The 14,518-nt window shown below is 44.2% G+C and overlaps 1 protein-coding gene across 1 annotated transcript in view; it reads left to right on the forward strand.

Moving 5' to 3' along the window:
• LOC135514857 (DENN domain-containing protein 5B-like) overlaps nucleotides 1–14,518 on the forward strand; it is an 81,525-nt gene that overhangs the window by 50,667 nt on the left and 16,340 nt on the right. Inside the window, 5 exon segments of the mRNA XM_064938518.1 lie at nucleotides 5,824–6,011; nucleotides 8,328–8,728; nucleotides 8,730–8,907; nucleotides 10,928–11,159; nucleotides 12,627–12,777. Coding sequence (XP_064794590.1) covers nucleotides 5,824–6,011; nucleotides 8,328–8,728; nucleotides 8,730–8,907; nucleotides 10,928–11,159; nucleotides 12,627–12,777 — 1,150 coding nt within the window.

Consider the following 14,518-nt stretch of genomic DNA (forward strand, 5'->3'; position numbering starts at 1 on the left):
AGGTATCTTCACGTAATACAGTCATAACAGTGGATGAGAGAGGAAGGAAAGTGGGGATAGAGTTGCTGAGACATGAGTAAAGTACCGTGACTCATCCTTTAATGAGAATCACTATCTTTCTCTGCATCACATAGCAGGCTGTGTCAAGTCAAAACCCTCAACATGCAGAGGCTTGTATGTTTGGTTATAAACTAGGTTCTCCTGATTTTTATTCTCTTATGTTCCTTGTTGTGGTTCTATTGCGCTGCTCATTTCAGAGAGACTGGTTTTCCATAGGGAATGCCAAAAGGGCATGTTGGCAGCACTTTGAAGTAGTTACCGGTAAAATGATTGCAAGCGTTTCTTTGGTAGACTAGAAGCTGAAGGGCAAATTGGTGCATTTATACAATACAATATAAATACATGGGTATTAGTTTGCTGTGTAGTTTCCTTTATTTTATGCATTGCTTAAGTAAAGCCATGTAAAAGTCCCAAGTTATCTGCAGCTCTACTAGGTTTCCCCTCATACATAATTGAATATTGCAGTGTGAGCGTTTTGGCTTGTGTACGGTCAGTGTGTTATTGCACGAGTGTGTGGGTGTGCAGTGCACCACAGATGAGCTAGAAAGTTTACTCAGCAACTCTCGCACTCTCCTTTTTATTTCTCTTTCTCTCGGTTTCTCCCACTCTTTCTCACTCTGTCTCGCTCTTTTGCTACCACACTTTCACTGTGTGTTGGTCTTCATCTCATTTCTGTCTCCCTTTTCTTATCTGGGATCCAATCATATAATGCGTTACTGTGATCCTCAAACCACACTTTCACAGTGCCTCTACATGATTCTCATTCCATTTTCTGCGTGTCCTGTGGTGCAGATCTTTTATGAGGGTCTTATTACTCCTATCTATCATGTCTTTAGTCATCCCCATGGGAGGCAGGATGGTGTATATACACTGCTCAAAAAAATAAAGGGAACACTTAAACAACACAATGTCAATCACACTGCTGTGAAATCAAACTGTCCCCTTAGGAAGCAACACTGATTGACAATAACTTTCACATGCTGTTGTGCAAATGGAATAGACAACAGGTGGAAATTATAGGCAATTAGCAAGACACCCCCAATAAAGGAGTGGTTCTTGCAGGTGGTGACCACAGACCACTTCTCAGTTCCTATGCTTCCTATCTGATGTTTTGGTCACTTTTGAATGCTGGTGGTGCTTTCACTCTAGTGGTAGCATGAGACGGAGTCTACAACCCACACAAGTGGCTCAGGTAGTGCAGCTCATCCATGATGGCACATCAATGCGAGCTGTGGCAAGGTTTGCTGTGTCTGTCAGCGTAGTGTCCAGAGCATGGAGGCACTTCCAGGAGACAGGCCAGTATATCAGGAGACGTGGAGGAGGCCGTAGGAGGGGAACAACCCAGCAGCAGGCCCGCTACCTCCGCCTTTGTGCAAGGAGGAGCAGGAGGAGCACTGCCAGAGCCCTGCAAAATAACCTCCAGCAGGCCACAAATGTGCATGTGTCTGCTCAAACGGTCAGAAACAGACTCCATGAGGGCCTGACGTCTACAGGTGGGGGTTGTGCTTACAGCCCAACACCGTGCAGGACGTTTGGCATTTGCCAGAGAACACCAAGATTGGCAAATTCGCCACTGGCGCCCTGTGCTCTTCACACAGATGAAAGCAGGTTCACACTGAGCACATGTGACAGACGTGACAGAGTCTGGAGACGCCGTGGAGAACGTTCTGCTGCCTGCAACATCCTCCAGCATGACCGGTTTGGCGGTTGGTCAGTCATGGTGTGGGGTGGGGTGGCATTTCTTTGGGGGCCCACACAGCCCTCTATGTGCTTGCCAGAGGTAGCCTGACTGCCATTAGGTACCGAGATGAGATCCTCAGACCCCTTGTGAGACCATATGCTGGTGCGGTTGGTCCTGGGTTCCTCCTAATGCAAGACAATGCTAGACCTCATGTGGCTGGAGTGTGTCAGCAGTTCCTGTAAGAGGAAGGCATTGATGCTATGGACTGGCCGCCAGACCTGAATCCAGTTGAGCACATCTGGGACATCATGTCATCCACCCCATGTTGCATGTCCAGGAGTTGGCGGATGCTTTAGTCCAGGTCTGGGAGGAGATCCCTCAGGAGACCATCCGCACGTCATAAGGAGCATGCCCAGGCATTGTAGGGAGGTCATACAGGCACGTGGAGGCCACACACACTACGGAGCCTCATTTTGACTTGTTTTAATGACATTACATCAAAGTTGGATCAGCCTGTAGTGTGGTTTTCCACTTTAATTTTGAGTGTGACTCCAAATCCAGACCTCCATGGGTTGATAAATTTGATTTCCATTGATCATTTTTGTGTGATTTTGTTGTCAGCACATTCAACTATGTAAAGAAAAAAGTATTTAATAAGAATGTTTCATTCATTCAGATCTAGGATTATTATTATTTTAGTGTTCCCTTTATTTTTTGAGCATTGTGTATACAGTGGGGCAAAAAAGTATTTAGTCAGCCACCAATTGTGAAGTTCTCCCACTTAAAAGGATGAGAGAGGCCTGTAATTTTCATCATAGGTACATTTCTGATATTCTGTATAGCAACAGGGACATGTGACTGAGGCCCATATGAGGAAGTGCAGCTACCAAAACCAGAATCCGAAGGGAGACATTCTAATAAGGAGATCAACAGTTCAATTATATAAGCATATTCTGCAGATCAGACATGTTACTTAACTAATTCTCTGCTTAGACTTTGTTGGCAACTGACAGATTTTTCAATCCCTGGATAGGTATTTTATGTATCAGCATGCCACACTTTGTGGTATTTCTGCCCAGATGTTGTTCCATGCAGATCTTACAACACCTGGATAACCACTGGGCTTTATAAATGCTTCATAACAATTGTGGATCTCAAAGAAGAAAATGTCATTGTTTTAATGGGTCTCATTTAACAGATCTGGAGAGTTCTAACAATGGCTATGACTGAGCCAGGTCCTCTGTAGTCAGGTCCAGGTCACAGCTCTCTAGACAACCCCTCTCCATTGGTCAGACTGGTTGTCATCAACAGGGAGGAGTTTAGAAGGCAATGGGGTGGACTGAGGACAAAAATATTCATCTTAAAATACTTACTCCAACAGTCAAAAGCTTAAAGAACTGAGCCCTGGTCAAAATTTGTGCACTAGAATAGGGTGCCATTTCACACTTCTCCAGATCTTACATGCGGTGTTTTGGGGAGATGGTCCACTGGGCTTCTCCTTGACTGTCTCTGTACTGTTGAGATTAAGAGGTAAAACATCTTTTAAGTATAGACTGTTCTGCTACCCAGCCACTGAAATACCAACTTTGTTGTGGTAGGCTACCCATGGAGAGGGGGATCCAGAGGCATGCCGGCCCAGTCTAGGATGGCAGTGGGCGATCCTTCTCCATCCAAACAATCCTGGAGACAGAGTTTAATCCAAATTATTATTATTATTTATTAGACACCCAACAAAACAGACTTAAACATTGAGGGACTACATGGACTTAACCAATAAGCTTTTATTTTTCGTGCAGTGCCCCGTGTTAAATGTACCCAGGTGGAACATTGGACATGATCCATGACTTTTCACCTGGAAGTGATCTTTGAGCAGTACTGTACCTGATGAAGCTGAAGGAGCCTCTGATCTTGGTCATCAGGTCCTCCAGCTGCTGCTTGTGCAGGATGGGGTTTGCATGGAAGACTGGGATCATTTTGAACACCTCCACAGGGGTGTCCACACGGAGTGCCTGATAGAAATTACAATGTGATGGAGTAATATGGACAGGTCCATCAACCCTAAGAATTCAAGAGTCTACTCACAGCTGTTTCATCCCGCTCCCTTTTAGACTTCGTCTTCTCTGGGGTGCAGAGTCATTGAGTTTTCATGATTGATCTGAACTAAGATCAGCTAGCCCAATCTTGCCCATTATTAGAGTTCACAACTAGTCTCATGTTCCAACTGCTTTGAGAGTTCAGGTATAAGAATATCTCACCTGTTTGGGTTCAGCATCTGATAACAAGTTCAAACAGGTGCCATTAATGCAGGTAACGAGTGGAGGACAGAGGAGCCAACCTCTTGTGACTAGGGGGCAGTATTTTCCTTTTTGAAAAAATAACGTTCTCAAAGTAAACAGGATATTTTGTCAGGACAAGATGCTAGAATATACATATAATTGACAGCTTAGGACAGAAAACACTCTAAAGTTTCCAAAACAGTAGAAATATTGTCTGAGTATAACAGAACTGATATTGCAGGCGAAAGCCTGAGAGAAATCCAATCCGGAAGTGCCTCATGTTTTGAAAGCTCTGCATTCCAATGCGTCCCTATTGAGCAGTGAATGGGCTATCAACCAGATTACTTTTCCTACGTATTCCCCAAGGTGTCTACAGCATTGTGAGGTAGTTTTACGCCTTTATGTTGAAGAATATATAATAATATATTAATATATTATATATATATTATATTATATTATAATATATTATAACATCATTACAATTTCAACTGCAAGCACCCCTGTTCTGTTCCCAATGACTTGTTTGTAGCTAGGCCTCAAAATTGAGAATTCGAGGTGCAGACAGTGGCTAATGGACACACACACACACACACACACACACACACACACTGATGAATGGCCAGGTTTGGTGTGCTCTCTGCACAGCGTTAGTGTGTTATTAGTATGATTAGTTGCTCATGAGACCGAGAGGAGGAGATGCTATAGTGGAGCTGTTTTTCAGCTCTCTGAACGAGCATCTGGATCCTTACAGCCACTCTGTCTAATACACAGTAACCGACCATTGTTCTCCGGAACAGAGAGTAGATATAGCCAGTCTGGATCCATCCTCTGTATTGGAATATATTGTGTGTGCAGTGTTTAGTCCAGTGTAATGTCCAATGCATCTAGCTGTCTTTCCCTGACCTGAGACCTTGTATGCATACGGGGGGAGTGGGCGAATTGGGAATAGAGAGAGGGTATATTAGTGTCTGTCCGTCCATCTGTGTGTGAGACTCATGCGCTGGTCTGTGTGTTTATAGCAAGATGGTCAAGTTGCAGACAGACTTTGAGGCAAGGTAGATGCTCGCACACAGTCGCTCACACATTCGCTCACACACACGCAATATACAAATGCCAGGTCCCCTCGTTCTCTTGTAGAATGTGAATTGGCTAGGTCTTTGTTTAATGCTTTGTCGACCTTGAAAAGTGTAATGCATTTTGAATGAAAGTACACAGAACCGCTGTGCCTGAGCAGTGGCAAGAGTGAAAGCAAGCGAGTGAGGAATGAGAAAAGGGTAGAGGGAGAGGGGTTGCGTGGATAAATTGGTATAGCGTGCCGTTTTATTGTGGAGGTCAGTCAGGCTTGCGGTCTGATCATTTTATTCATATCTGATGATGGAACTCCTGAACCTCAGTACCAAAGCCAGGGTGAGACCACTGATCCTAATCTTTAATCAGGAACCAGTATGGGCCAACACACACACACACACACGTACTGCACACACACACACACACACACACACACACACACACACACACACACACACACACACACACACACACACACACACACACACACACAGAATGGTGATTTAAATTGAATCCATCAGAACAGAATTTCTTTCATCCCATATTGCCCCCAGATTCAATTTTGATCTGTTGATTTAAAGTTATTCTCTGCACCTTCTTCTCTCCTCCCTCTTCTAACATCTCCCTTGTATTACCCCTCCCCTCCACCTTTCCAATCTCTCACTCCATCCCTCCTTTTTCCTCCACCTCTCCCCCTCCCAACTTCTCTCCCTTCCCCCCCACCCTACCTCTCTCCAGACTACCAGCGGTTGATGACAGTTGCGGAGGGCATCACCACCCTGCTCTTCCCGTTCCAGTGGCAGCATGTCTACGTGCCCATCCTACCTGCCTCACTGCTGCACTTCCTGGATGCCCCCGTGCCCTACCTCATGGGCCTGCAGTCCAAGGAGGGCACCGACCGCTCCAAACTAGAGCTGCCACAGGAGGTGTGTCTCTGTGACTGTGTGTGAGACTGGGTCTGTTTTTATTATTTGTAAGTGTGTGTCTCATGCAGTAGACAGTTACAGTAAGGGCTCATTGTTGCTGAATGCACACTGTCCAATGCCATCCAACCCTGACTCTCCACAATGTGCCTCCCACGCACACAGACAGACTATACCTGCCTCCTATTCAGACTGAGCGGGAAGTGGAAATGCAGCTTTCAGACTCCTTATTGTAGAGGAACGTCTATTGAATGTTTATTTGAGTCTATTGGAGATAAAAACCCAATAGAAGTATCACTCGCAGCCCAATGTGTTTGCATAGCCCCCTATTGTTCTTTTGTAGAAGGAACTCAAACTGATATTTCTCTGGAAGGGCTGAAGCGACCTCCTCAGACAGTGAAAGTGATGGAACCTTGTGTGTGTGTGTGTGACAAGATAAGACTCCTAATGGTCTGGAACATCCCAAAGAGATCCCCAGCTTCGGGGCTCTCCCCCACTCCCACCGCTCATTAATCTGGCCCATTCCGTATGGATGCTAATTATCTGAGTCAGTGCAGCATCCGATGGCGTTCCCTGGTGCTGCTCCTGCCTCCTCCTCCTCCTCACAATCCAATTGTCTGCCCCCCCTTTGTTCCTCCGGATCCTCCCTTAAAGATCACACGGTGCCAAATGTTTTAATTTAGAAATATCTCAATTCCTGAATGATTCTTTGAAGTGAAGAGGATGACCTAGAAATGGACGGCTGAAAGCAAACTGAAAGAAGGGAAGGATCATAGAGCGAGGATGTGAATGAATGAAAGACTTGCCTTTTTTAACCCTCTGTAGAAAGAATTCATCTCATTTCCATTTCAAATGGCAGAACAGTAATTTGTCTCCTAATCAAATTCGTCATGTTTGCATAGCAAACAAGTACATGCATACACTCATGAATACCAACCGTTTCATATCAGTTTGTCCATCTTGATCCTCCATCCTTTCTTTTTAATGCAAAAGAGGAACCAATGGCTTTTAACCGAAACTAGGCCAAACATTGTGTGCCTGTACAATCACCCAGCGGGGTGCGTGCTCCTTTTTCTTCATCTCGTAAATCAGGCGGATGGCCTGCAGTCTTCTCCACTACCTAAATAAACCTCCGTTAAGCCAATCCACGTCAGGTCAGATCTGTGCACAGACGGCTGATTCAGCCCTTACAGAGCAATGCATATGGAGTCAAACCTGGACCCAGAAGTACACAGAGAAGAAAATGTTTTGAAATTCACATCTGGAGCCTAGCAAATGCTGTTATAAAACTATAGTCAATTGGTGGAAACCCCAGCGTTTCAGATGCCAGACAGTAAATGCTAATGTCATGTATTCAGGTGTACAGGATCCCCTAGTCATCCTCTCACAGGGACAGTAGAGCCTGGAAGTATACACTATAACACAGCATGTGTATACCGTTCAAAAGTTTGAGGTCACTTAGAATTGTCCTTGTTTTTGAAAGAAAATAACATTATTGATCAGAAATACAGTGTAGACATTGTTAATATAAATGACTGTTGTAGCTGGAAACGGCAGATTTTTTTTGGAATATCTACATAGGCATGCAGAGGCCTGTCATCAGCAACCATCACTCCTATGTTCCAATGGCATGTTGTGTTAGCCTTTTAAAATGATAAACTTGTATTAGCTAATTGATCATTAGAAAACCCTTTTGCAATTATGTTAGCACAGCTGAAAACTGTTGTTCTGATTAAAGAAGCAATAAAACTGGCCTTCTTTAGACTAGTTGAGTATCTGGAGCATCAGCCTTTGTGGGTTCGATTACAGGCTCAAAATGGCCAGAAACATAGAGCTTTCTTCTGAAACTCTTCAGTCTATTCTTGTTCTGAGAAATGAAGGGTATTCCATGCGAGAAATTGCCAAGAAACTGAAGGTCTCGTACAACGCTGTGTACTACACCCTTCACAGAACAGCGCAAACTGGCTCTAACCAGAATATATATGGAGAGTGGGAGGCCCCGGTGCACAACCGAGCAAGAGGACAAGTACATTAGTCTATTTTGAGAAACTGACGCCTCACATGTCCCCAACTGGCAGTTTCATTAAATAGTAAACACCAGTATCCCGGAGTCTTCTCTTCACTGTTGACGTTGAGACTGGTGTTTTGGGTTTAATACTGACAATCACAAACTGACCCACTTACCCAATACTCAATCTGTCCATGTCCCCAACCCCAACACACCCCTCCCTGAGTATCTATTCATTGAGCAATAGCTATGTTATAATTGTTGTATAAACTTCCATGTTATTCCAAACCTCTCGCTCTCTCTCCTAACAGGCTAACCTGTGCTTCGTGGACATTGACAACCACTGTATCGAGCTTCCTGAAGACTTCCCCCAGTTCCCTAACAAACCAGAGTTAATCCAGGAGCTCAGCGAAGTCCTCCTCCGCTACGGCATATCCCCAGTGGGGGGCGCTCCTCCAACCTCTGTCCCCACCTCCACCACCACCCTTGGGTCTGTCTCTGTCTCTACCCGTCACCCTGGTCTGAAGAGCCAACAGGCCCTGAGGGAGCTAGAGGACGATGGGAGGAATGGGAACCTAGGAGGGGAACAGTTAGCTGTGTTGGAGCTTCTCCAAGGGAACGCTACTCTGGAAAGACTCCAGGCTCTGGCTAAGAGAACGGGGGTCCGCGTGGAAGCCCTGAGGGGGGTAGGGGGTGAGGGAGAGGCTCAGGGGGAGGATGGCAGTCGATGAGGAGGAGCTGAGGAACGCTAAGCTGAATGTACAGCTGAGGGAGGTGTTCGCTAGCAGGTTTACCATGATGTTCGCGGACTATGAGGCCTTCGTCATCCAAAGCGCTCCAGACCTGGAGTCCTGGCTCACCAACCGAGAGCAGATGCACAACTTTGATAAGGTGAGATGGGTTGACACACAAACACACACACACACACACACTGTTACCTTGATGTAACGGGCTGTTTATTGAGGCCTGTGTTGTGTGATAGTGGAAGTCCACTGGAGCATTATCATGTTTGTGAGATGCTGGATTAAATTCTTTCCTGAAACCCGTCCACTATGAAAATATTCCATTTGATAAATAAGTAAGACGAACACAGCTGGAGCTGTTAAGACACGGTATTGGCAATAACAATGTTTACATTTATAAAATCACAGGGGAAATGCATTCATATCAGCAAACAGCCAGATAACAGAGTTGGTTGGTGTGAGTTTATGCTACGTGCTGTGCACCCAGAGATGGGCAGTATTTCTGTTACATATTTCAAATACATGCATTTCAGTTACTTCTTAGTATTTGCATTACAGTGGGCTGAACTGCACTCCAATGTACAGGGCATTCAGAACCCTTGACTTTTTCCATTTTGTTACGTTACAGCCTTATTCTAAGATTGATTAAATAAATAAAAATTCTCAGCACTCTACACACAATAACCCATAATGATAATGTGTAAACAGGTGTATTAACAAAAAACAAAAAACTGAAATAGCCTAAGTATTCAGACCCTTTGCTATGAGACTCAAAATTGAGCCCAGGTGCATCCTGTTTTCATTGTTCATCCTTGAGATATTTCTACAACTTGATTGGAGTCCACATTCATTTGATTGGACATGATTTGGAAAGGCACACAACTAAATATATAAGGTCCCACAATTGACAGTGTATGTCAGAGTAAAAACCAAGCCATGAGGTCAAAGGAATTGTCCGTAGAACTCTGAGACAGGATTGTGTCGAGGCACAGATCTGGAGAAGGGTACCAAAACAACTCTGCAGCATTGAAAGGCCCCAAGAACAAAGTGGCCTCATCATTCTTAAATGGAAGAAGTTTGGATCCACCAAGACTCTCTTCCTAGAGATGGCAGCCTGGCCAAACTGGGCAATCGGGGGAGAAGGGACATGGGCAGGGAGGTGACCAAGAACCCAATGGTCACTCTGACAGAGCTCCAGAGTTCCTCTGAAGATGGTAGAACCTTTCAGAAGGACAACCATCTTTGCAGCACTCCACCAATCAGGCCAGACGGAAGCCATTCCTCAGTAAAAGGCACCTGACGGCCCGCTTCGAGTTTTCATCATCTTCCAACAGGACAATGACCCTAAGCATACAGCCAATACAACACAGGAGTGGCTTTAGGACAAGTCTCTGAATGTCCTTGAGTGGCCCAGCCAGAGCCCGGACTTGCTGCCAAATGTGTTTCAACAAAGTACTGAGTGAAGGGTCTGAATAGTTATGTCAGTGTCATTTCAGTTTTGTATTAAAAAAATATTAGCAAAAATCTCAACCTGTTTTTACTTTGTCATTATGGGGTATTGTGTGTCGATTGATGAGGGAGAAAAACTATTTAATCCAATTTAGAATAAGGCTGAACTACACAATGTGGAAAAGTCAAAGGGTCTGAATAAAAGCACTGTATTTTGTAACACGGTACTTAGTACGTAATTTGAATGGTACTATGGTGTGATAAATTAACTAAATATACATACAAATATACAAAAATGAACAATTTCACAGCATGCCTTTTAAGGAACTCTGCCCTGAAACGAGGCCAATAATAATACCCAGTGTGCATTGCAGTTCATTTAGGTTCATTTTTACATTTACATGTTGGTCATTTAGAAGACACTCTTATCCAGGTGGACTTACAGTCAGTGCATTCAACTAAGGTGTATAAACAACATAACACAGTCATAGCAAGTAAATGTATTTCTAAATACAAAATACATGTATTTTGTAGTTTATTTTGACACGTTGATCTTTATGGTATTTTGTCATTTTATTTTGTCATTTCTGTCCATCCCTGTGTGCACCTAATATCATTTTGTAATTACATTTGTATATTTCCCTACATACTAGTATTTGTCTTCATGTCTTTCCCTACTCTTTTGTGTATCTGTACTAACATATCTCCCCTCTCTCCAGGCATCCTTCCTGTCTGACCAGCCGGAGCCCTACCTGCCCTTCCTGTCCCACTTCATCGAGACCCAGATGTTCGCCACCTTCATCGACAACAAGATCATGTCCCAGTGGGAGGAGAAGGAGCCGCTGCTCCGCGTGTTCGACGGACGCATCGATAAAGCTCGTCTATACAACGTTAGAGCCCCAAGTCTGCGATCCTCCAACTACCAGAGGTGCACCATCCTCAAGGAGTCAGGTGAGTCTGAAGAGAGTGGTGAGTGGGGAAGGGGTGGGTGGGGGGGCGAGAGAGGGGAGGGACAGGTGGAATTGAAGGGCAAATCTATGGTCGTTTAAAAAGAGTTTTTGGTAGTTAACAGAAAAATATGGATAGAGGAGAGGGACTAATTGAAAGATTGGTCTTGAATGAGAATGTGCTCCTCTGTGCTGTCTGTCTGATCAGCATGCTGTAGATGACTGCTGTCTGTCGGTCTGTCTGCCTGGCTGGCATACCAACGATGCTTTAAGAGGTCACACAGGACTCACTTTAAATCCATCTCTTTCCACATCCATCCTCTTCCCCTCTGTCTCATCATCCTCTTCCCCCTCTTGACCTCTATTTCATGTGTTCATTGGAAACAGCAGACTTCTCTCCACTCAGCAGGTGCTCCCCTTGGCCTTTTCTGCCCATTTGTCTTTGTCTCAAAGAAAGCCTCACCCCACAAAGCTCATTCTTCTACGCTCTATTTCTCTTTCTTTCCTTCACGCTCTCTTTTTCTCTCTCTCATACACACACACACGCACGCACGCACGCACGCTTCCCCCCAAACACCCCTGCCTCCCCTGCCCCACTGAGTCTGGCTTCCTCACTTCATTTTGCCTACGCAGCAGCAATCCGAGACTTAACGAGGGCAAGCCAAATGAGTTCTAATTAAGCTTAAAAAAAGACCTGACCAGACACTCTCACAGACAATGAAGTGTGTGTGCTGCACGTGCGCGCTACAGGTATATGGGGAGTCAATTGACAGGGTCTGACATTGGCAGATTTTAATGCTGTAAAAGCCTAATTGTTCAGGGAGAGCTCTTTCAGAGGTGGTGGCGCGTGCAGTTTCCCAATTACACACACACAAAAGAAACTATTTTATTCTGCTTAATTTCCCTCGGTCGCTCCGGTGCTCCTCTCTCTCTCCTGTCTGACAAACAAAGAGGACTGAGATTGGAGGATAAATTCAGAGGGTTTTGATTTGACAAAAAAAGCTCATATCTGCCATGTAAATAATGACCTCGCCAACAGATACGAGCAGGGGTTAATTGACAGATGCCTGTTGGTTTGGGTTGAGGTGTACTGCATCTGTTCTCTCTACCTTGTGTTCGTTAAAGAAAGAAAGGAAATTGTTAGAGAAGGAGGTAGGTTTGGAGAGCCAACAGAGAGACTGAGAAAGACAGAACAAGCACTGAGATGATGAATTGAACAAACACAATGCTTTTATGTCCTGCTAAGCTTTGTGTAGAGGAGCACGAGAGTGGCAGCTTATTTGTGTGTGTGTGTGTGTGTGTGTGTGTGTGTGTGTGTGTGTGTGCGCTTGTGTGTGTGTATGTCTCTTCATTCAAAGTGAACTCAAAAGGTTTAGTTCTAGCATTGTAATAAATGTATTCTCAATTAGTGGTTATACCAAAAGAAGGCCTTACTTAAATCCCCCTCCCTTGATTTGATCTCCCTCTCCAGCCCAGGCCATTGAACAGCGGCTGCTGAAGATCGACCACACAGCCATCCACCCCCACCTGTTGGATATGAAGATTGGACAGGGCAAATATGAACAAGGCTTCTTCCCCAAGCTGCAGTCTGATGTGCTCTCAGTCGGACCCACCAATAACAAGTGTGTATATGATGCCATTACCGAAGAGCCAACCAATGACAGGCATTGTTTCTGGGATTTAAAAAAAAATTTTGAACATAGAACAGCTATATGAATGTAATAGGGTTGAAGTCGGAAGTTTACATACACCTGAGCCAAATAGATTTAAGCTCTGTTTTTCACAATTCCAGACATTTAATCCAAGTAAAAATGTCCTGTCTTAGGTCAGTTAGGAACACCACTTTATTTTAAGAATGTGAAATGTCAGAATAATAGTAGAGAATGATTTGTTTAGCTTTTATTTCTTTCATCACGTTCCCAGTGGGTCAGAAGTTTACATACACTCAAATAGTATTTGGTAGCATTGCCTTTAAATTGTTTAACTTGGGACAAACATTTCGGGTTGCCTTCCACAAGCTTCCCACAATAAGTTGGGTGAATTTTGGCCCATTCCTCCTGACAGAGCTGGTGTAACTGAGTCAGGTTTGTAGACCTCCTTGCTCCCACCTGCTTTTTCAGTTCTGCCCACACATTTTCTATAGGATTGAGGTCAGGGCTTTGTGATGGCCACTCCAAAACCTTTACTTTGTTGTCCTTATTCCAATTTGCCACAACTTTGAAAGTATGCTTGGGGTTATTGTCCATTTGGAAGACCCATTTGCGACCAAGCTTTACCTTCCTGGCTGATGTCTTGAGATGTTGCTTCAATATATATCCACATAATTTTCCTCCCTCATGATGCCATATATTTTATTATTTTTTTATTTTTTATTTCACCTTTATTTAACCAGGTAGGCAAGTTGAGAACAAGTTCTCATTTACAATTGCGACCTGGCCAAGATAAAGCAAAGCAGTTCGACACATACAACGACACAGAGTTACACATGGAGCAAAACAAACATACAGTCAATAATACAGCATAAACAAGTCTATATACGATGTGAGCAAATGAGGTGAGATAAGGGAGGTAAAGGCAAAAAAAGGCCATGGTGGCAAAGTAAATACAATATAGCAAGTAAAACACTGGAATGGTAGATTTGCAATGGAAGAATGTGCAAAGTAGAAATAAAAATAATGGGGTGCAAAGGAGCAAAATAAATAAATTAAATACAGTAGGGAAAGAGATAGTTGTTTGGGCTAAAATATAGGTGGGCCATGTACAGGTGCAGTAATCTGTGAACTGCTCTGACAGTTGGTGCTTAAAGCTAGTGAGGGAGATAAGTGTTTCCAGTTTCAGTGCTTTTTGTAGTTCGTTCCAGTCATTGGCAGCAGAGAACTGGAAGGAGAGGCGGCCAAAGAAAGAATTGGTTTTGGGGGTGACTAGAGAGATGTACCTGCTGGAGCGTGTGCTACAGGTGGGAGATGCTATGGTGACCAGCGAGCTGAGATAAGGGGGGACTTTACCTAGCAGGGTCTTGTATATGACATGGAGCCAGTGGGTTTGGCGACGAGTATGAAGCGAGGGCCAGCCAACGAGAGCGTACAGGTCGCAATGATGGGTAGTATATGGGGCTTTGGTGACAAAACGGATTGCACTGTGATAGACTGCATCCAATTTGTTGAGTAGGGTATTGGAGGCTATTTTGTAAATGACATCGCCAAAGTCGAGGATTGGTAGGATGGTCAGTTTTACAAGGGTATGTTTGGCAGCATGAGTGAAGGATGCTTTGTTGCGAAATAGGAAGCCAATTCTAGATTTAACTTTGGATTGGAGATATTTGATATGGGTCTGGAAGGAGAGTTTACAGTCTAACCAGACACT

This window comes from Oncorhynchus masou, chromosome 26, assembly GCF_036934945.1.
Source record: "Oncorhynchus masou masou isolate Uvic2021 chromosome 26, UVic_Omas_1.1, whole genome shotgun sequence".
In the NCBI taxonomy this organism is placed as follows: Eukaryota; Metazoa; Chordata; class Actinopteri; order Salmoniformes; family Salmonidae; genus Oncorhynchus; species Oncorhynchus masou.